Source organism: Channa argus, chromosome 5 (genome assembly GCF_033026475.1).
Source record: "Channa argus isolate prfri chromosome 5, Channa argus male v1.0, whole genome shotgun sequence".
Lineage (NCBI taxonomy): Eukaryota > Metazoa > Chordata > Actinopteri > Anabantiformes > Channidae > Channa > Channa argus.
In genome coordinates this window covers 11,759,213-11,783,978 of record NC_090201.1, presented here as the reverse complement: position 1 = coordinate 11,783,978, position 24,766 = coordinate 11,759,213, and the positions used below count along the sequence as shown (strand labels likewise).

The 24,766-nt window shown below is 39.1% G+C and overlaps 1 protein-coding gene across 3 annotated transcripts in view; it reads left to right on the top strand.

The window, feature by feature from the left end:
• mdfi (MyoD family inhibitor) overlaps nt 1-8,694 on the top strand; it is a 28,894-nt gene extending 20,200 nt beyond the window's left edge. For 2 of the 3 annotated variants that reach the window (XM_067505235.1, XM_067505234.1), the window contains 2 exons: nt 2,192-2,554; nt 3,781-8,676. In XM_067505235.1, the coding sequence (XP_067361336.1) occupies nt 2,192-2,554; nt 3,781-4,034 (617 nt within the window). In that variant the 3' untranslated portion in view covers nt 4,035-8,676. Of the gene's footprint in view, nt 1-2,191; nt 2,555-3,780 lie in introns of all 3 variants that reach the window. The other variant, XM_067505236.1, reaches the window with a different exon arrangement.
• Nucleotides 8,695-24,766: the final 16,072 nt, after the last annotated feature.

Sequence of the window (24,766 nt, the reverse complement as noted above, 5' to 3'; positions counted from 1 at the left end):
GGCTCTTAATGGGCTGTTATTGTCAACCAAGATCCCATTGCTGAATCAACGTGTTTAGCAGTCACACCCATGCATCCTCCTAGTTCAAAAATGCATAAGCCGCACACTTTTGTTAAACTTAGTTTTCTCTTTTTCTCATTCCCTCCCTATCTTTGCTTTCTTGATCTCAGACAAAGGAACTTTTTGTTGTTTTTTCTGTGTCTATGTGCACGCGTAAGAGTGTGTGTCTGCACATGTTCTTGCATGCATGTATTTGTGTGTGTGAGTAGGTCTAACCTCAAGCTCCGTTTTGAGACAGTCCTTACTCCCTGTCTCTATCTCTCTGTCTGTCTGTCTTTCTGCCAGATCTGTCTACTTATTCTGCTTACACACGCGCACACACACACACACACACACACACACACACACACACACACACACACACACACACACACACACACACAAACACACACGCACACATTTAAAAGAAGCATGATTTTCTCAACATGTTCAAATTCCCAGAAGGAATATTGAGAGAGAAAAAAACCCTGCCTCCCTCCCTCAGACTAATGCCCTTCTTTTCTTACCAACCTACATCCTGGCTAGCTCAGTGTTAAAATACAAAATATTGAAGAAGGCTAAAAGGAAGCAACAAGAAAGACAGATACAAAGGGAGGACACAGAAAGGGAGGATTTGAATTGATGGGGGGAACAGGAAAAGAAAGAGACATAACACAGGAGGTGCAGCAAGTATTGACTTTTGACATACTTTAATGGAGAAAGTATGGTTGCCTCTCACTAGCTTTGCACATGCATGCAGCCTACACCACACACACACAGAGTGGCCCTGCAGCGTGCTAAACATCTGGGGCCAGTGAGAAATTGCTGAATGAAAGAATCTTTAATAACACTGGATTAGTTGTGTGACTGCGGCCATCAGCCAGTCGAAACAGGTCTGACTTGGTTATCTCTCTTGGAGCGGTTATCGAACGGACCCTTTTACTGCCAGTTATGTTTCATAGCCAGAGCTCAGGACCACACTCTGTATGCCTCCTGTGCAATGGTGTGTGTTATCTGAGAGGTCCAGAGTTTTTGCGTTGATTTTCTGTGGGCATTCTGTACTCTGCCATGCCCTTGTTAAGTCTCACCACACCTCTCCACACCATATGCTTTCAGGTCAAGAAAATATTAAGGGCCTCAATAGGATGGTATTAAATACTACCATAATATATTTATAAAAACTAGCCTTCCATTTTATTCGTCCTTTCATGGTATGTGTTTGGTTTGGCAGTGAATGTGGGCTTTTCTGGCTCCTTCTCTCTAGCAGAGTAGTTAGTACTCAGTAGCACCTGGAGTTAAAATGTACCAAGTGGTATTGTGAATTAAGAGTAACAAATGTACATGTGCTCAACTGTGGAGATTCTCAGTTATCCAGGTCATGGTTACCGTGAAAGTGCTCCCAAAGGGGAATCTAAAAAACGTTTCGGGCACGTGGTCAAGTGTATTTACTGTTGATAATGTATTAGTTATATCAAATTTACATTTTAATAAATGACTCTTCTCCTCTATCTTACATTCTTATTTGTAATTTATCCATTTTTTCCCCCAGCAGTCTTAAAGTTGTGTAAGAGTCTAGACAAGTAGGATCAGGGGTCAGCTCGGTAAATACATAGCTCCCGTCCCATGAGCTATTGCTTTGGGGTGGGCTTTGTAATTGGATTCGGTTTACCAGGGCCTCCCTACATCAGCACACATGCTGAGAGGGGCCTCAGTCCTGCCTTCAAGCTACACACTGATCAGATGCATTGTGCACACAAGTCAGTGAGGCTACTCATGAATGTATGCACACAAATTATCTAAATCCTGTGATTTAGAACTTAATATCTGTGTTTATGTGTTTTTGTTTGAAATATTTATCATGTGTGAGTAAATAGGTTTCAAAATGTAATACCTCTCTACCAGATTAATAATAGGAATAGTGTTTAGCTGAGCAGCATAGTACAACAAAACAATTACTGATATAAACAATTTTCATAATTTATTTGTCATTTTATTTGTCAAGAAAAACATCCCGCAGATACAGCTTTTCAAATGTGAGGATTTGCTGATTTTCTCTATTTTACTTTTGTCTTTTTCTTTTTCACTTATTGTGAAAGTGAGTCACACCTGACAGCAGCATCACTAATCTGAACTGAATGTGTTCTTCAACCAGGTCAACCAGCAGCCAGATCCACACCTATCCACCACACCCAACCATGTCGGACGCAGCCCGGCAGCCTGCTACGCAACGGAACCAAGCACCATGCACACACACACCACCCTCACACGCACTGTCTCCATCATACACACACGCCTAACACCCATGCACTTCAGTCCAATGGGGTCAGATACGGAGGCCATCCTAAGCTGGGCTCCCTCCCGAGAGGCGGCTCATCCACCTCCTCGTCCTCTTCTGCGGGACCCAAACACACCAAGAAATTGCAGTCCAACCCCTCCATCACATCCCAGAGCAGCAAACGGAGTAAGAGCAGCTCCAAGAGCAACAGTTCACAGATTCCCACAGAGGCACAGGATGGTAAGATATGTGGGATCAAGGTGTTTTCTAGTCATAGAAGAAGATCAGAATGATACACGCAAAAAAAGTTATATGAGCATCCATTCTGCATCTGTTTAAACAAAGTAAACATAAACATATTAAGAACAAAAATAAATCACGTTTACGTACAGAATGTGAAATCATGTATTGTTCAATTCGAAACCATCTTTATTTATATAGCGCTTATAACCAGCAGTTGACCAAAGTGCTCTACAACAGATAAACAGACTGAATATCCTAAGCAAGCAATTACAAAAAAACATAAATGAATGAAAAATGTTAGTAAGATAAAAACAATGACAAAATCATAAAAACAATATGATTTAAATAATTTATAAAATTAAAAGTATACCTATATAAATTACTATTACATAAATTACTATTACACAAATTATGTTTACTTGATCTGATGCAGAGTACGTAGATGTACCTGTATATCTTTTTACATGTATGTTTGCTATAAATGAACAGAAACAGTGACTAACTAAATTTAAAAATTTAGGGTGGATAGAAAATACTGAACAATTTTCTATCCACCCTAAATTTTTAAATTCTATTTCTAAATCTTAAGCAACTGCAAATGTTAACTATAAATGTTTTAAATTAAATTAATTAAGCTGAAAATACTGTATCTCAGTTTATCAGGCTTGTCCTTTCCTGCTTGCTTTTAAGCTATTGCTTATGTAGTTGTGTTATATTGTGTGTCTTTAAAATTTGTGTCTTTAAGAAACAGGCAAGATCCACCACTCTTGAATAATAATGGTAAACTGCAAATTGCATATATTTTTCTCTGTCACTATAGGCCTGGATTTTTACTAACTTGAAGCACAGAAATATACGCTGTCGTGTCTGACAGCTCAATAAGGCAGAAAGTGGGTGTGTGGTTGAGCAGAGACTTAGAGATAACACACTTTTTTTTAACCAAGAAACATGTCATAAGACCAGCAACTTGTTTTTTACTCAGATTCAAAGCAAATGTTGTAAGTCAGTGTGCTGATGCCACAAGAACATTGACAGTCTTTGTGTCTGTCCTGGCTCTGAAGCTTCCTTGTGAAATAATCACTTTGTCATATCCCAGTGACTGCATTAGCAAACTGTTTCAAATCAATAGCTGTATTGGTATGACTTGCAAATATGCTTTTGAATAAAAGAATGATACATCCTGGTTGTAATAGTCACTTAACTCTGTCTCTCTTTCCCTTCAGATTGCTGTGTTCATTGTATTCTGGCGTGCCTCTTTTGTGAGTTCCTCACTCTGTGTAACATCGTGCTGGATTGTGCCACTTGCGGCTCCTGTGCAGGCGACACCTCATGCTTCTGCTGCTGTTGTGCATCAGAGGAATGTGGCGACTGTGACTTGCCCTGTGACATGGACTGTGGCATTATTGATGCCTGCTGTGAGTCTGCAGACTGCTTGGAGATCTGTATGGAGTGCTGCAGCCTTTGCTTCTCCTCGTGAGACCCCAGCCAGCCCAGGGGGCAAATGTGAGGAATAAGGCAAGGAACAAATTCTACCAGGGTTTTATCAAAGATGGGCAGTGCTACACCCAGTCCATGTTGCCTGGCTTCTGTGGTTCACAATATGTCCAGTTTTCTACAGGGTTTTCCAAGTAAAAGATGTGATCTAATGCTGAGGGCAGTCACTGCTGAATTCTTCCTTCCGTAATTCATCAAACCATGGGACGTTCATCTCCCCTACTTTGTGTTTGCTGTTGGCCCATTGCTACACTGCTAGGTAGATGATGCACAGTTTCATCTGTGGTCCACGAATGCCTGCCCAGCTGTGTATTCCAGGCCTCCACACCCTCACTGAACAAGCTATGAGTACAATGGAGCCTCTTGTGCCATTTGAATGACTGAGTTCTCCAAGCATGAAAAATGACCTCCAAAGGCAAATGAGAAAATGGCTCCATTTAACTGGATTTTAGTGTTTCTGCAGATAAGAGCAGCAGCATAATGGGAAAATGGACACTCAGATCTCAGTAGAAATTTAGTCTTTCCTCCTGTCCTTGGCAAGGTTAAAGTCTTCCATTTTGATTGCTTACAGTGGCCTCTGCGATAGACACAGTCTGAAGGGTGGATGTTGAATCCACTGATGCCTTTATCCTTGTTGCAATGTACAGAATTGAAAAAGAAAAAAAAACCATTAAAAGTGGCTTGTGGCAATACTACGTAAAAATCCTATTGTTAATATTCATCTCACTAAACAGACTTACTCTGAGAAGAATGATGAGCATCACATATCAGCCTGGGTCACAATAAAATGATTACTGTAAGTAAGAGACAAATGGTTGATTGGATCAGCGATGGACACATTCTCTAATCTAACATGTGAAGAGAGCACTTAATAAAAAGTCTCTCCTCGTTTAATATTTCAAATTTTGTTTACTTTTACATTTTTGAGAGGCTTTCACTGTATTCTCTAATTCTCACTTGTATTATTGGTCAGAACTGGTAAAGGAGTAGTATTAGGTTGGAAAGCTTCATCTCTTTTTAAATACATTCCTTTTTTTTCTCATTCTTGCCATGTGAACAAATGGGCTTAACTTACTAAACAGCCTGAATTTTCAAAAAGATTCCTCGCCTTTACCAAATGTATCCTTGTTTTGTAGATTTTAGGTAAGAGATTTCCATTTCTCTACTAATGTGAAAATCCCATTTCTGTGTTATCAGGTTTGGCTGGGCTCTCTGTAAAGCAGACATTTCTCTACATCACACTGTTGGATCCATATGCTCCTAGTATGAATAGTACGGTTTTGATAACAAGCCTACACTATCATGTGCTGAGATGCAAACCTTCTCTAAACCAATACCTCCTGAGATGCCAACTACATCTCTTTTGCATTTTAAAATGACTTGATACAAATCTTTCTCCACTCTGATCAAATACTGTTTGTGCAATTTTTTCTTCTTGGGAATACCAAAAAAGTTTACTCTTACGGGACACTAGTTTCTAGACCTATATTACTTTTATATACAGTAGAAGTGTTTTGCTATGCTAATGTGGTTGGGATTGATTATAAGGGCAGAAATCTAACACCGTTATTGATGAATATACACTATGGCTGTAATCAACCTGATAACACGGAAACAGAAAGTACACGTCTTGGGAATTTCTCTAATGCAATTTGAGAACATAATAGGACTGTTTATATTAGATTGGATGTGTTTCATGTTTTGAGACATGTTCAAACTCAATTTGATGCAAATCCTGGAAAGCCCTGGAAACAGTGCAGATCTTTACAGCACAGATGGATTAATGAAGGGAAAACTGGATTATATATAGCTATGTGTAAAAATGATAATGTACTTTGTCTTGAATTACAAGTGCAGATTCTCACATTGGTGCCTTATTTGGGCATGCTCTGTCACTCGACCAACCACATAGCGAAAATAATAGAACATTTTCATGAATATCTTCTGTTCTTACCATATGAGCTTAAAACCAAAATAAACATTGCTTCCTTTAATACACTGGTTTGTTAACAGCAGTAATCATTCATTAAAAATAAACTGTTTTTATATCTCTGGAATACAGTTTGTACATCTGCAGAGCTACAAAGCTGCAGAGCCAACAAGTTGCTTTTGTTAGAATAAGTCTCCAATGTTGACAGTGGCACTGTTAAAATCACCAGTTCACCTTGCAATCATGCAAGATACATTGTTAAGTAGACAGATATATAGAGTAAATACATATTGTCATGTGTTTCCTCCTGCTCAAACAATAGGTCTACTACCACCACTACTACAACCCAATAGACATGTCGTTTCCTCTTGTTTGTGCATAACCACAAACCTTCTTCGGGTCAAGTTTCAAGTCACCTACCACACTGCTGAAGCGTGTCACAGAGCTCAAACGTATAGTTGAAAATGGCTTGTAGGCCTTCAAAACCAAGATAAATGCAGTTTTCATAAATCGAAATATACAGACTGGTTAATCTGTTGTTTCTAACCATTCTGTCATGTCACACTGATGTTATGTTATGTACCTGAAGACATAGTCAGCAAAAACTACCTGCCATAGAAATCACTGCACTGCAACACTTTTTTTTTGCAATAGATCATTTACTGTAGACATGTTTGCCATTCCTGTGAGGTTCCTGTTCTCCAAAAGTAGCTTAAGCATTAAGCTGTTTTTTTTTTGTTTTGTTTTTGTTTTGTTGAACTTTAAAGTGCAGTGACTAGGTTCAGCCGAGTGCTAATTTGGCACTTATTTGGTTTGCACTTTGCTGTAAATCATTTTGAGAAAACATTTTAATAATTTTAATGAGGTAAGGGTTGAAAAACAGTGAACACATCATTTAAGTTTAATTTAATGACGTTGGGATTATTTTTTATGACTTAGTCATTAAATATTACTATATGTCTATACTCAGAAGTGCTTTACTATTTGTGGAATATGGAGGCGGTCTGGATGCATAAAAAACACACATATTCTGGTTGGTCTGGAGATGGAAATGCTCTCTGAATTCCCCCGATGAACACTGGTCTGCACTTTTATGTTTTGAATTTTTAGAGATGATTTGAAAATGTGGATTTGATGTTTGTTCTGTAACACACAGGTCATCATCTCATTTCCAAATATTTCCCATATATTCATTCAAGCTATTACATTAATACAGGAATACGTTTACTTTAAATGGTTTCCATACTCAGCATTTTCTGTGTTTGTGATACAATTACCTTGACCACAGAAATTGTTGACTTTTACAAAATCATCTTATTATGAGATGGAATTTGGATGTTGATGTAAAGGGCTGGCCTGCTCTGCTAATAGTCAGAAAATTATTCAAGCCCAGCTGAATTGTTACTAGACTGGTGTCCACTATAATGTCATTTTGTTTACATTACTCCCATTTAATGTCAATTTGAATTGCTGTCCTGGAAGCCACATTAAATATCTTTGTTAAATAGTGAATAAAAAATGTGAACTCCAGGCCACATGTATAATTTTTGCTTTCACATAGGCTCCAAGCTACACTATATGGCCTTGCTGCATTATGGTTAAATAAATACTCCTGTTGTACTCTGTAGACTGTAACATAACTTTCTATGTAGCAGTCATATGAGAAGAATAATGTCCAAATTGTTCACTCATCAAATGGACAGCATAGATTAACCAAAAAATTAAAAACCATGTTCTACATTGAACATTATGTTTGCTCAACAGCACTGCTCGGCACACTCTTAAAGTAACGTTTAAGCTCTTTACATGTTTAAATATTAAAAAGTTCAAATGTATGGACTCTAAACATGTAGAGAATACACTGTATCTGTTGTGTATTAATCACACACCATTGCTTTCCTACATCTAAGATCTTTGTGTTCTTTTTTACAGATATATGTTTATTTACACTATCAACAGTGAGCTAGGGAGATCAGTGGTCATGGCTAGTCTTTACTTGTCCTTTCTTTGCCACCATACACGATAAGTGCTTTGCAGATGAATCTTACAGAAATATGTCACTCTACTCCCATCAATATAAATACATGCAAGCAAACCTAATCCAGCTCAAAAGTTTCTAATGTTGTGCCCACATGTTCTAGCAGTCAAAGAAGAAATATACCTGACATTGTCACATATACTGTGTCATTTTCTTTTATTGCTTCTCTTATCCTAACAATGGTACTTATACCACACATCCCTCTACTTAGCAAAGATCAAATGAAAAAAATACTTTTAAAGCAAAATTGTAAAAATAAATTGTGTGCCGATTTACAAAAAGAGGCCAAATGGTTTATTGCTACTATTGCTGATTTTTAGCTCCCAGGTATAACTTCCCCAAATCTCAGTCTAACACATTTCACACTACATGTCCGTACAGAAAAAAGTTATAGACAATCTAAATAACTAGCAAAACGTGCTATAGCAAAGCTATTGGATGAACGGTTGAACTAAATAACTAAAAGTAATGAAATGAAAAATGGTTAAAACTGTTAAAATATTAAACAGTGAATTGTTAGATGTAACAGCTACATCTAATAAATGAATGTTGACATTGTTAATGGTTGAAATTGTTAAGTTGCTATGGAATAACCACTGAAAACATGTGATTATCAGAATCAGAAATACTTTATTAATAATAATTCATATTATTCATAATATTCAGTAGAAATAAACAAAGCAACATACTGTAGAATGACAATAAAGCATTGGCATGGATGTGCAACATGTGCACTGTTTAATAAAATTACTATGAAAGTAAAAGTGATGGATCGACAATATATTTGAGCAATTTTCATTCATTAATTGTCCCAATCATCTTTTAGCATTTGCTAATGTTTGCCCAAACCTTCACTAGATTCGCTGAGGGCAGAGAGAAAACAGAGGAAAAACTGGAGAACACAGAGCAACAACTGGGCTCATGCAGAACAGAGCCCTTTAATGCGTTTAGTTTTTTTTTTTTTTAAGATTTGCCAAAGTCGTTCAGTAAGAATGCGGGTTTAGGCCAATACATAAATATGAGGAGAAATGTAGGGGACTTTTACTGTTTGAGAATTTCTTCTTCTGCTGCCTTAATCTTTCCTTGTTCTTCTTCTGTCTGCATTTTTTGTTTCTCATGAAAAGAAATCTAGTTGTTAGTATTTGTATGCATGCTTTGTGTCTGTGTCTTTGTGTGTGCATGTGTGTGTGTGTGTGTGTGCTTTCTCTGCTTGGTGTGAAATGTTGGCCAGCCTCTGTTACTTATGAACAATATGTAGAGTTCCCTGATTAGGTATCAGATTTTGGCCCTGAGGCAAGTGCCTGTTAAAGGGTCAGCTATTGTTCATGTGTGTGTGTGTGTACTAGATGTATTTGTCAGAAAGAGAGAAATCACAAAAGAGTGTGTATTAGAGACACAATTCATATTACTCAGGTCAGACAGAGAAGCAATTCAAGCTCCTCAGTGGGAGTAGAGACACATAGTACATCTCTGGACATCTGCAACTGTTTTGCAGGAAGCCATGATGTAGTTCACTCTTATCTCCTTTTTTGTATATATGCACCCCCACACAAAAACACATGCACAAACTCAGCAAATCAAAATGATGCACACCTCTCCAGAAATTTCACATGCGCAAAGCAGGAGCAGGGGACAAGTGGCTATTGAATATTAACCATGAAATTACAAAGGCTGCATTCTAATGGAGGTGATGAGGTCAGAAACTGGGATGGAAATCATAAATTAATACCCCTCACATGACAAGCCAGTCGCCCTTGGCTCCCACCAAACATAGCTCTCTCTTTCTCCACTGAAGTCAGAATGACACCTAGAGAAGGATATACTCCATTTATTATTAATATTGGGTCAAAGGAATGCTAGAACAGACACTGAACTCATACAATATGCCTAATACTTTTCTGATGTGACTCTAGTATGGGATGAGAACCATGTAACCTTCATGTGTTAAAGTGTTCATAGGGGGCCCCTTTTACAATGACAGCTATTTAGAATGCTTTGTAATCAATTTAAAGTTGTATTTGGTGAATAGTGAACAAATACAGTTTGACATTGCCAGACACAGAGAAAAGAACACTACATTGTATTGCAAATTTGAATACGACTCCACTGGCCTTCAGATTACCCAATTTGTGCTCAAGTATATCTAACACTCTTGAAAACACATTTATTTGTCTTAAAGTTGAAATCTTGCATATTATATTAAATGTGTTACATCACTAGTTCTTGCTTAAATTGAGGTCAAATGTTGATTATTATTATTATTTTTTGTCATGCACAGGGTTAATACCAGACCAAATCCCAGCAGAGAAACAATACTGTCACAAAGAATTATTACACAGAACTCAAACAAAACACATTCTTTGTCTCCTCTCAAGCTCATAAAGTTCTATCTAAAATGCTGTTTAGTTCTTTATAATCATCCAACCAGAATAAATCTGCAAGGGGGGGGGGGGGGGGGCAGTGCATGTGTGTGTGTGTGTGTGTGTGTCTCAGGTGGACAGTTCTCAAATCTTAATAGGGAGCAATGAAGCATTAAATGGACTTTATTTTCTCACCTGAATCACAGAAGAAAAATCTTTTCTCTCTCTTTATACAGTTATGTGTTACTGTGGCTCAAGTTAATGCACACAGTCACTCATATACCAGACAGTTATTTTAAAGAGATGTTTATTAAATCAGGTTTTATTATAATTTTTATGCAGATTTGTTTCGCGTCACACATAAAGAGAGCATTGTTATTCAATGAAGACTGAAATACCAAACATGATGGATTCAAGCTCTTATCTGGAATAACATACATATGTTCATATAACAGCACAACAACATCATGTTCACCATCGTTCTGCATGTGGACCCAGAGTTATTTTAGATCGTTTAGACTCAAAAATCAACAGGTTTCAGCTTGTTCCTTCGGGGGACATGAGTTTTTTTTTACGTCGAATGCCCTTCCTCCTTCCCATTCTTATCTGGGCTCGAGACTGGCTGGTTGGGGCCACACCTGGTGGGGTGGGATTCAAACCCACGCCCTCTGTATTCCAACCCGATGCGTTACCCATTGAGCTACCGGGGCTCTTTTGGTAGACAGCTTGGACTGTGTGGGTCAAAACTCGTTGGGCCATTAAAAATATAAAACTAGTCTAAGTTGTAGAGTATCACCCCTGTTAATTATTGAATATGCATTCGAATAGAAGCACTGTTCAATTAAAGTGAAACAACATTGGTGTGAAACCTAACCCTTTAAGATTAGGGTGCTGATCCTGTACTTTGAAGTATCACATCTCAAGCAAAGTCATCGTGACCATATAGTAACTGCACAAACCATCCGGTGACATCCTGCCATGTCCTGCTGACCATATTTTCCGTGACAGTGCAACAGTTTGAAACATGTCTGCACAGACTTCAGAGAGATGGATTGGATGTGCCAGTAAATAACTCTGGATAACAACTCGAAATCTATAATACGGCTTCTGGCTGTAAATCAGAGGGAGGAGAGCTGTGTTGGGGCAGCTGTGTGAGTCAGTGAAACTGGTGCCAGTAAGTCCCTACAAAGAAACATCTTTTCTTCCTACTCAAGACTGAAATGGGATGAAGAGGGTGGCAGCAGAGATGCAGAAAGAAAGAGTGTTAACAAGAAAAGCATTATTACTTTGGCATCACTATTTAATGTACTTTAACTATTGGAATGAAGCTGTAGAACTTAGCTTGAGTCCATTTCTAATTTATTGAAAAACTGACAAAATGCTTTGAATGCTGCATTCACATATGAATTAGAGAGACTAAAATAATAAATAAAGTCTCAAACAACAAATCAACTCAACTTTGGTGCAAATAATCATGTTTCATATCACGCCACACTGCGTTCATTAGATGCCCATTACCCAGTCTCCCGTTTAACAGTGCACAGCAGTGTTTTACGACAAGTTGAACTCAACTAAAATCATGGCAAGCAGACAAGCTTGGATCAGCAACAAAAATGTGTGTGTACTGTATCAAGTTACTGCCGCTGCAGGACTACTGAAAGAACCACAGCCCAGTGGGTTTCCATAAAATACACACTCACACATGCACACTCACACAAACATATATACACGCAAATTTGGCAGGAATGAGACATTTGTTTCTGCTTTGGTCTCACGGAAGCAGTGGCAGCACAGCAGCAGGCCTGAGCGGTTAGAGTGGGTGGAACACGGCCCAGATTATTTGCATGTATGAGCCTCAAGTAGTATCACAGACCATCTGATATGCGTCTTGACGTCAGTTCGTGTGAGAGACAATGAAAAGGTTACTGAAGCAGCTGAAGCTCTGCCTTAGTAGAACAACTGTGAAACGGAGGATTTGTGCTAAATGTCTGCTTCAGCTCTAAGGCCAACAGAGGTTGTTTGTACCTACCTTTTTTACGTCCCAGCTTTTAAATTGCACCCACTTTGGCATCACGCTGACTAAGTGGCATGCACCATTGCTTACAATGGAGCCAAAATGGTGCCCAGTTTCTTTTTTGCTGTAAACACACGACATTTAAACTGTGTGTACACAGTGGTTTGGTTGGGGCTATAGGCAGAAAACATAAGGCGTAGGTTAGGTTTGGATAAGGCCCTAAAAGAAATGTTAGGGTGAGTAAATAAGTCGCTGTCTGCCTTAAAAATCATGTGACTGTTGCTACAACAATAGCCTTCAGACTGGACTCATATTCAGGTTTGCTATGTGAAAATTCAATGTTTTGTATCCCACCAACAAAACCTGCCTGCTGACAAACTTTGGAGGGTCTGAATGCTATATCAAAGTATAACAATCATTGCAGCCACTAGACTTCCCTTGTTCACTTATGTTGGCTGGTACAAACAACATACTCTTTCGTATTTCACAGAAGGACTCAACCCAAGTTGTGCTTGCAGTGATCTTCTCATTACAAATCTCTATGTTCAGTCGTGATACAAAACTGCCCACTTACTTCATCCCTCCTGTGTTGAACAATGACTATACATCTTCTTTATAAGACGTTGACAGATAGGTTAATCTAGTGAGCTAGAGCCCTCTGCTGTGAACGTATCCATTAGATAATGAATCACCTGAAAAATCTAACTCTAAGACAGAGTAAAATCATTTGGTTTAATGGCTATGCATATCTGTAGGTATTACCTGATCTGGCGTCACTAAGGTCACCTCCCTGCAAAAGTTGCATATGTATCAGTGTCTTTAATAATAAGAAAAAACAGTAAAGGAAAGATTGTTGTATAAGTAAAAGTTATCTGTATTTAATAGTTTGCAAATACTATCACCACGGAGTTGTGAGAAACCAACCTCTGCAGGGCAGAGACAATGTACAGAAGTGAACTCCAGGATTTGGGCTTAAAACCCATTCCCACTCTGCAGACCACAACCACTTGTGTAAATTTCAACCACAATTGTAACTTGCCTCAACTTGAAAGTAAGTTTAAAGCAAATGCAGAAATCAGTTAGGGATCACCATAATGCTTTATCCATCCCAGCTGCTTGTGAATTCAGCATAAAGGAACAGAAAGATGAGCAATAAAAAGGGAGAAATTGAAAGATGAGGAAGATATAATTCCTAACTGAATACAAAATGAGTACCATGTTAGCAAACATACACATACACACACACACAGCCCCATCACAATGTTGGCACTTCTCTTCTCTCTTTTCCTCTCTCTGTTTCTCTCTCTGTCTGTCAGAGCAGAGCTCTTGTGTCAGACAGGGGAGGTGCATACAGAGCAGACACTGCCACTTAAGAGTTGGCTTTCATCTGAGTGGGTGGGAGATGCCAGATACCCAGTGCTGGCACAACAACAATAAAGCACTGCCTAAATGTTGGCTCTCCATCAGCAAGGAGTATCCCTCCTGTTTGGCTGCTGTTTTTAGTCTTGTATATTTGGCCTGATGACTAACCAAAGGCCTTGTGAAAACAGTAAAATCATGCAACTGACGTTACAATTTATTTTAATAATGGATGAATAATCAGTGCTAATTTACAGCGCTTGTTTTCACATTCCACTAAATAGCTTGGTAATAGTCCACAGCCAAATGGATGTACTGCAGCAAGAGGACTGGGATATGGTTTCAGCATTGTATGTTGTGGAGAAGGTAGAATATGGCCAAAATTGATACCACACAAACCTGAGAAGAAGCGAAAAATAAAGACATGCTGACTTGCCAGGGATAGGGATCATGAACAAAATTTGGACTTTGTTCCAGGACTGGTTTTGTCTGTTGCCCCATTTGTTTGTGTTTGTAAATATAATACAAATTAAGGCTGTCAACGTTAAACAATCATAACACATTAATAAAAATTCCTTTTATCACAAATAATTTTTTTGTTGCCTTTAATGTGCATTTTGGTGTGATGACCCCTTGCTTCACTGGTACAAGGCTTGGCAGTGTGTGTGACTTCCATTCATTTAAGTCTTTTTCAATGCCTTTGAGTAGGTTATACATGAAAAAGATGGATAGGAACTTGTGCTGTGTTTATGATGCACTTTCTCCACTGTCTTCTCTCTAATGTAGGGCGGGGTTCAGGTTCTCCAAACACAGCAGCAGCCTGCTGCAGTAGACGAGATGTGGCCCAGCTGAGATGAAACACTCAAGTCAACAGGGTCTACAGTATGTTTGTTACTGTTCTTTTATAGAGATTTTGTGTTTCATTCACAGAATGTATTGCATCTGTGTGACTTTGCCGTTTTGGAATTGAATGAATGTATTACATGCAGTCAGTCCCATGTGTACACTCCTATGTTGATGAGAGTATTAACATTGAACCATTAGATCAAATGAAGACCTATTATCACTGAATACTAGTGTTTTATAGCAAATAATAAGAATTATTATTTGCGCTGTTTTAAGGGCATTATTATAGAACTTCTGGCCTTCAGCCAAACCATTCTGGCTGCTTATAACGACGCGACGTGACCGAGAGGCACAGAAGAGGAGGAAACAGTCTAGTCCCTTTTACACATCCATGTCCTCGCCTCCCTGATCCTAGACCCCCACATTAGGCCAAGGTCTCAGCTTAGTCCCATCCTGCCTGCACCAACCAATGTAAACTCAGATCATCCAAGTTATCACTTATGTTTGCCACTCCCATCATTTAACCACATATTTGTACATAGTCCATCTTCAGTAAGTCTCAGAGTAACCCTACTCTTACTTTGGTACTTATAAATCATCATTCCATATGAAAATGACAGAGCTGAAAAGTGAATATGAGGTTGGTTGAGAACCAAGATGTGTTGACTTGCGGCTAAGTGAGTGTATGTTTAAATCCCGCATGTATATGCGTGTGTATGAATGTTTGCGAGAAAAAGCTAAATGTCAGAGAGGCAGTTGGCAGGCTACACGAAAACAGGACCCTGTTTTTGAGTCAAGCAAAATCATGCCACCTTAAGCAAACAGGGAGCACAGACCAGAGCTTGTCCTTATGCTTACACACACACACACACACACACACACACACACACATACAAACACACACACGTACATACAAAAAATGCAATGGTAATAAGGCAAAATCTCACAGGTCAAACAGCCTCTCTGGTTTCTGCTATGTCTCTGTTTGGCTTTGATACACACAGTTCTGTCTAGTTCACCAATGACCTACTAAAGAACTGGAGACCTGTTTTGCCAGATGACTAACCTAATGTGAACAAATTTACTGGGTCATCTGGAGTACAAAAAAACTACAGTGAAAGTGCCCATAAAGGTAAATTACACCAACAAAACTCCATTGTTTCCTTCAGCCAGTAAAAACAGAGAGAAAGAGTGAGGTAGTGACAAGTGAAGATTAAAAAAGAGAGAATGAGAAATGAGGAAAAAGTGTGAGAGACACAGAAAAAGGAACTTTCAGAAAGAATTATATCCATAGACGATGTTATTGAAGGAAGGTTAAAACCAGAAACACACGGGGGTTTGCGGTCTTCTGAGGGAGCACAGGAAGGCTTGCTTCGTCCACATAAACAGGACATTTCCAGTCCTGTGTTAGAAGGAGCTCTTTGCACCATTGTCTGTGTGTAACTAAAAGGAAAATTATATGGTGTAATTCTCATTGCAAGTCCTACAAAAAACTGTTACAGCTCTACACACAGTTTCCCTAAATTGATATACTATGTTTGTCTTTGTGAATACATGTGGTGAACTGGGGTCAGCGTGGGAAAAACATAGTGCTGGCCAATGATTTGCTTGTGTCCTGTCCAACAGGTGATTTCTTATCCTATCTCTTCTGTGTTTGAATAATTTCCTGATATATTTTGAAAGTTTCCTTCATTGTGATGTGTATTTTTGATGTTTATTAGAGAATATTTGTGAGTTTTGTGTTGTGATCTACACAAATTCCCAAATAATCAAGCATTATATAATGCTGCCAGGTGTGAGATGTGAGTGCATAAATGACCGCCAAAAACTATTAACTGACTTCCACTGAAGAAGAGAAGTAGCAGTTGAAATGTAATTCATATGACTTAATTATGAAAACTTAATGTTTGGTCACCTGTACAATATTTTGTAGCATATTTCCATGATAAGCACCTAGATTTTGGTGTGCATTCCCTTGACCTGTCTTTTTGACTCGATGCAAGACCAGCGCCTCACTGAGTGTGAAGGGAGGTGGGGGGTCAGGAGACAGGCCGCAGCATGGGTTGGGTTGATAGCCCAGACACTGTTTGGGTCATAATGCTTTCATTACCATGACAATCTCGAAGCCCATTACTTTTTCGCAGCTGTTGCTCTCAGTAGCTGCCCACCTGCTGTCACTTGTCTACTTCACAGAAAAGACATCTTTCTAATCCATTCAGAGAGCAGGACATTGCAGCTCTCCATCAAAAGCACCAAATTCATTGTATTTCATAAGTAAAAATATAAACTCTAAATTTAGTCCTCACTGTGTTTTCCACTGCAGCAGTTTACTGATTGCAGTTTGTAGAGTGTCATTTTTAACTATATACTATTATAAAGGGTCACCTCACTCAAATCATAGAAGGTTTATTTTCTCATATAACTCTAGTGGTGTCTAATGAAGCTACTACAGTACTGTTGTTCAACATATTATATTGTTGTCCTGTTGGTCAATCCACCACTTTGTTCAAAGCTCAAATATTTAAATACTAATTCCATACTATTTATGTTTTTCAATTATTTTTTTACTATTAATTACTCTGATCACTTGAATGTTCTTTTCACACCAGCCACTCTCACCTAGTGAAATATCTCAACACATAAGACTGACATTCATATCTCCCATATGATTTATCTTTATGACTTTGGGATCGTCTAACTTCTCTTCTAGTACCACCAAGAGTTTCACATTTGTGTGTGAAATGTCTATTTGATGGATTCCCATGAAATTTGGTTCTGACATTCACGCCCCCCTCAGGATTTTCTGAAATTACTTTGGTGATGACTTTAAACCTAGAGTTATCATCAAGTCAAAAGTTTTTCTAGGTTTAGCAAATACATGTGAAATGATGGCATTCCATTAGCCACAGATGTGGCCTACATAGCATGCTTGGTAGACTTAGTATATTCTTGATAACACGTTTGGCCATTAAGAGCATTCTGTCATTACTGATCAAAGCTCTTTGAAGTACAGTCTCAGAGGTTCACACAAACATGGCTGTAAGCTTTCGCAACTAAAACAATTTGCACGACAAGTGAGACAGTATGTTTCATGGAACTTTTAGTGAACAGGCCTTTTAGAATTGCTAACCTCATACATGACCCTAATATTCAGAGGTCACATCTGGTCTGATCTGCCCTATATACCACAGTGATAGTATTTTCTCACTTCTGTGATTAAATGTATCTCACCAAGCCTTGCAACTGAGATGGAGACCGAACATCTGAACTTCTGACTCGATGAGTCGTGAGCATCACTCCATTATCAACCTAACAGAGGCTAAAAAACCACCAGCAGGCTGCAGCTATCTCTGTGTCCTATCTGTTTCTGTGGCAGGTGGGAATGAGGCTGTTCTCAGTTGCAGGCCTTGCTCTGGTTTTCCTCGGACAAGGCCGTTAGATAGGATGGTGTGAGGAGAGATAGGGGCAGCAGGCAGCTCTGCAGACAGCTGGTAATGATGTCTTCTTACACACTGCACCCTGTGGATAATGGCTGTGGCGAGGCCTGGCACACAGAGCAAGATGAAGCAGAAAAGTCCACATAACTGAGTCAAGGGTGCAATTGGCTGAACAGCCTTGTCTAGTCATCTTACTGTGATTTTGGCAACCATGGGTAAGTCAGTGTAGTGTTTAGCTCATTTCACACTATGGTTCCCTTTCTCCTATCTAGATCTGCTAGCTGCCAGATTGATTTTAGAGGAACACAATTAAGTATTTTCTTTCCAGATGTGACAAGAAGGTATTGGAATGGAGAACTTTCCTCTGCTGTTTTCAGTGGAGTTCAGAGTTCAAATGGTATCAAATCAAGCTTCTAAAGAGGGAATTCATTGGACTAAAATATGTCCATCTTTTATCATTTTGACATTCTGAAAGGAGGAGGATTTTTCAGATTCCATTCCTTCCTGTACAAATAGTAAAATTCTCATTTAGGGGGCAGCAAGAGTTACTAGTTTTTATTGCTGATAAAAAAGAAAAAAAAACCTGAACTGTGCTAGGGCAGAAAATGGTTCCATGCCTGTCAATGTTCGCCTTATGAATTTCCTGTATGCACTGCCTGTGTGACAGCGAGGAGTAGAGCCGCAGTGTCAGCTGCTTCATGGATGAGGACATCATGTCGGCCCGAGAGCCAGATAGCTCAATTACACAGGACCACTACTCCTGTTCTACTAACGACAGATTGACTGGTTGGATGGAGATATTTAAAGGTGCATAGACACATACACACGCACACACACATACCTTGCCCAATGCCTCAGATCCTCAGTTCAGCCTGAGTGCGTCTGTGTCGTTCTCTGTATGTGTATATCCGTGTGTGTGTTTGTGTGTGTGTGTGTGTGTGAGTGTGTGTGTGTGTATTTCCTCTGTCTGGCCCTGCAGTGGACATTGCTGACCTGCTGGGGAGAAGAGAAGAGGAGAAGGGGAGTGGAAAAGCCAATTAAAGGAAAGATCACTTGTGTGTCTGCTGGAGTGTCTCTGAGAGCCTTTCACAGTTAACCTTTCCAGCTGGAGAGTGAGGAAACGAGTGAGGAACAAGGGAAAGGATGGAGAGGAAAAACCGGCCGGGGAGATCAGGCATTTCGACTCTAATGGTCCCTCAGTGTTAGAGTGAAGCTGGTTAATTTGCCTTTCCTTTTCTGGGTGCTGCAGGGTTTAGCTTCTGTCAGGCTAGCGTTCTGCAAATAACATATGCAGAAATAATAGCGACCACACTAATGTGAGATATTGTGTGTTACTGTGTGTGTTTGTGGGTGTGTCTGTGTGTGTTTTGTGTGGAGCGAGTGCTAGCAAGATTGATGCTTGGCAATTTTTTTCTTTCTGTTTTAGCTGTTTTTACACTCTACCTTAAATCACACAGCACTAAAAGTAAAATGACTCAACTCTGTGTGAGCACTGTTGCCCTTTTTAGTGTGTGATAACAAACAGAATTGTGGCTGCTGTATTACTTTTTGAATGTGTTATGGTCCACATCACATCACCGCATCAGAGCAGCCAACGACAACATAAATTGGGGCTAAATTAATGGGTGTGTGTGTGCATACAAGTGTGGGTGTGTGATTTGGGGGGTAGGGTTGCAACTGACAGTGTGTGGCAGCATAAATTGGGGTTAGATTAATGCAGTGCAGATCTGCCTCTGTGCTCTGACCCTCATCAGGGCAGAGATGAGCTGTGTGTCTCAATTAACCTTGGCAGCACACAGAAAGTGTTTATACAAACACACACAAATCAGGATGCTGCCATCAGCACATTGTGCAATCAAGCCAAAGCCCACTGCTCAGACAAACAAACATAACTATCAACCAGCAGACAACTGACATTAAGAAACAAGTTAAAACACACTTCTAAGATCATCTTTATGTAGATGCATCTTTAAATGCATCTCCTCTCCTCTCCTCTCCTCTCTAATTGTATGCATGGCATGTAGATCCCTGCAGTGCCACCAGAATGATTGCAATTAAAGGGAATCCCTCCTTCTAGCCCCCTTCACCACTCTCCATACTTACACACATACGCACTCGCTCTCCAGTCTGCTCTCTTCCACTTAAGGCGGCTGCTACTGTTGTGAAGTAGCACCACCCAGACTGGAGTAGACTTAATCAGACTAGAGAGTCACAAATATCCTTCTCCTCCTCCATCGCACTTTCACTGTCTGCTGTCTTTCACTGGATCATCCCTTTCTCTCTTCCCTCTCTTTGCAGAGACATACAGAAGACAGAATAAAATAAAGACAAATAGGAACTCAAACATAATACTCATGTTCGCTTTACATGTTAATTCTGGTGATGGGAATTCAATCAAACTTATCCATGTAGAGTATAATACGTGGCAGAGTTGATTTTATTGTTCCCCTCTCACAAAGTTAGGAGACAAGTGCCTATTGAACTGCTGCTACTGTTACAATTGTAAAGTGTCTGCATGCTTTCACACTAAACATATTGTGATCAACTGTGTGGCACCTCTCATAAGAAGCTAAGACAAAAAGGCATTGCTCCTCCTGATGGTAAAAGACAGCACTACATAAGGGTTGAGTTGAAAGAAAATTAAATGGTAAGATACCTACAGTAGCAAAAAAGGTTCAGACTAACAGACCAAGGTGTTTAGTTGTGGCAGACAAGCTAAAAGGACTTTGGTTCATATCATACATTAAACAGAATGAAATATACGAAATGGCAGTACAAAATTCCTTGGGAAAGTCTTTTTGTACACATTAGTCTCATTTTCTTATTGCCACAGACACTGGGTTAGTTTGATCGCTTTTTATGATGGAAACATTTTTGTCAGGATGGTAGTGGAGCAAAGAAAAGAAAAAGTAGTGTATATGACATCTAACAGAAAATAAAGAGTGTGTGTGTGCTACTCCTCTCTGCATGTTTTTGTGTGGTTGGCCCGCTGACTGGCCCAGATGTTGGCTAATTAACACCCGTGTTAAAGACGCTCTTCATCTGGGTGATTAAATGATCAAACAATTAATTCTTTAAGCAGGGGCTTGTATTGCCACTTATGATCTCTGGCACACAGCCTGCCAAGGTGGGAAGAAGAAGGGAGAATAGGTGCCGGAGGGTGGGGTGCAGACTGCTGAGAAACAAGGAAGGGCCAAAATGACAAGTCGGGAGCTCCACATGTCTGCCAAAAATTTTTTATTTTAAGCTCGGAGTGGCAGCTGTCATGCGTTTGATCAACTGTAGACCAAACTGTGTGGGGTGTCAGGGGACTGGACTGCTGCTTCCCATTGTGCCAGCACTGAAAACCTTCATTAAACAGATTAGACCACAATGACAGTGCCAAGGTGCTCTTGCACTATAAAAAAAAAATTCATAACTTTAAGACCCCAAATGCAAATCATAACTTTAAGACCCCAAATGCACATACAGGCTTCTGTATTTATGTGTTTCATTATCTTCGGAGGCAAATGAAATTAAACAAAAGCTAAATGCACTGGAAGACAAACTCCTTTGTGTGTGTGTGTGTGTGCACGTGTGTGTGTGTGGGAATGTGTTAGAGACAGAAATATAGAAAGATCATCTCTCATTACTCAGAGAGAACACTGCCCTACGCCAGACCAGACAGATAGATGGAGCAGAGACATGAGTTGATGGGAGCCAGCAGGGATGAGAGACATAGAAGAATGAAGAGAGTGATAAAAATGTTTCATCATGCTTATTTCCACTGGTATGAGGTAGTAACATCAGCTGGGCAGGGCAGGGAGTCTGATGGTATCACGCACCACAAACAAAACCTTGTACCCCATACACACATGTACACGCACACATCTAGGCTTCCGCAGCCCTCATTTTAAACACTCCTTTAGCCATAATCATTTTCATATAATTCACTTTCATACAATTCCTTCTCCTAATCATTATCAGGCCCACTAACGTCTTAATGACTTCATAAATTTAAGCTATAAAAAGTAATGGAGAAAGACAAATGAGATAATTAGGAATAAATCTTGGTGGAAAGCCATTTATCAAAACATGGAGAGGCCCTGAATATTCCCCACCATTAGGCTCTGCTGTAATTAACACGGGCTCTCAGTTATGAAGGAAACCTGGTAGCAGAGATATTAAGATCCAAAAGCCTCACTGTTATTAAATTGACCGATGAATCTGCGACGTATAATATGATGTGGATTATTAGGATCCTTTTTAATTAAAAAGAGCGTTAAGATTCTTTTTTTTATATATTTAAATTTTTAACGCTTTAATGGTGGCTTGAACTCATCTCTCTGTGGTTATGGGGCAATGAGCCGAAGAGAGTGAGAGTAAAAGAAAGAAAGAGAATGAAACAGAGAGAAAATTAGTGAATAATTCTGTGTTTATGTGGGTGTGTGTGTGTCTGTGTGTGTGTCCATATGTGTGGAGAGAGGGAGACAGAGCAGCAGCAGCAGCAGTGGAGAGAAAAGCAATCTCTCACACTTGTACTTTCATACACTCTTTTGGTGAAGACTGTGTAAGTACATGAAAGAAAATGGTATTCTAATTTAACAAACTCCTAACTAATGCATATACGGACTAATGCATATACAGACAAGACACTATTAATTCTTATTATCTTATTAAGTGTAAAATGTAATGTAATGGTTTGCGCTGATTAGTGAGAGTAAGAATCACATTCAGCGTTTTTTTAAATTAACAACTATATGTCTACACTCTTCTCGCTCACTCATTTTCTTTTTCTCCCTTACAAATGAACACACACACACACACACACACACACACACACACACACACACACACACACACACACACACACACACACACACACACACACACACTATCTTTTCTTTTGTCCTCTAAGAACATTCAGCCTGCACACTTTTAAAAGGATGTCATCAAAAAAAGTCCGAGATTTTCCCTTTATATTTCTTTGACCTTCAATCTGGTTCTGGTTCTTGAACAATTGGCCCCCTTTAAGATTCATCAGATCTCCATTGATTTTCATTTCCGGCCATTCAAAATGTACTTATTGTTTCAGTGATTTATTTTAAAATGAATGATTTGAATTTATTGTGTTTGACTGGAGAGCAGTACATATTCAAAATCATGCTGTCCATATCAACATTTATGACATTTTAAATCCTACTAACTGCGGATATTTTCACCTGTATACGTTTTCAACAATACATAATAATATTAGACTATTTGTTGAGTATACATGTTAGGCCTTGAAGTGTTAAACTGAAATAAAATGACTTGTTACAATTTTAACTATAAATTAAAAAAGTTTAGATTTTCATAGGATGCTCTGTGTATCAGGGTGCAAACAGGACTGACATCTAAAGCTGCAGTCACTCAGAAGAATTAGAAGAAGCCCTGTGTGTGCTTCAACATATGGATCCTGTAAAATGCTTCTGAGGGGGAAGTAGTCTGCTGCTTTATGCAAATTATCTTCATATAAACGACTTGCCAACCTCCAATCACTGACCAATTAATGACCTTCGGGGGCATCTTGTGACACATCAACCGCACTAATTTATACTTGACAGGTCCCCTGGTGCATGCTGGCAAATGTTTGTGTGTGTGTGTGGGTGGTTGTGTGTATGTGTGTGTGTAGGTCCCCTTCTGCACCAGTTGAGCTCATTACCATGGAAACCCAGTTTGCAGATGTGTGGGTCTTTGTCACTAAAGTGAGCCTCCTCACCACCACGTACTCCTGTGTTATTTGTAATTCCATTTAAGCCAGTCACAGGTTTGATGTATGTGCAACAGTACACCTCACTTCAGTTTTGGCCAACCTGATCTCTGCCCACTATCTACACTGTATCAACTCCATCAGCCTCTGTTATGTCCCATCGATCATTGCAGTTAGTACATATCTGTCTGTCTCCATTTTGTGTGTGCGTCTCTCTCATTCACTCCCTAACTGCCTTATCAGACTTATGCACCAGCAGCTCTCATTAGAACATTAATTGAAAAAGTGTAATTAATCCTGAGAAGAGGTGAGACTGGACTCTGGCCAGAGAAAGAAAAAAACAGAAAGGGAAAGTGAGGTGGACGGAGAGCAGAGTTTAGTATAACCCAACACTGCCCCCTGTTGTTACTTGGCTGTGTCTGTGCTGCAGGCTGGATGCGACTGCTCCTCACCATCTTGCTCCAAAGACACCGAGAGCTCACCTGAAGTATCATTGTGAAATATTTTAGTTTTTATACTTCTAATATTTATGCTGTTTTCTATTAAATTTTTTTTTTTTTTTTTTTTTTTTGCATTAACGACAAAACAAAAATTGTTTTTCGGTTGCTTACATTTTGAACTGTACATTATTTACTATACTTTTTATTGCTACCTGTATATCTTTTATTTGTTTTTGTCCCACAAGACAAATTTAGCCATAGACAATAAGATTGTTTTTACATTTCTGGTGAAAATGGTAATAAATTACAATCAGTTGCTAAATACAATACAAATATTCAACAAATAAATTTTACACCAATTTTATAAAATGTTATAAGAGTCTTATCTGTGAACTGCTTGGTTTGTCAACCTGACCAATTCTTAGACACACAGATGCTCACAAAAAATGTATTATAAAATAAGAACGAGGGAACAGAATAAACCTATAATAAATGAAAAGAGGTGTCTTATTCTGAATACTTTGTGCCCCCTGTGGAGAAGTGGAGGGTGAAGAGCTAAA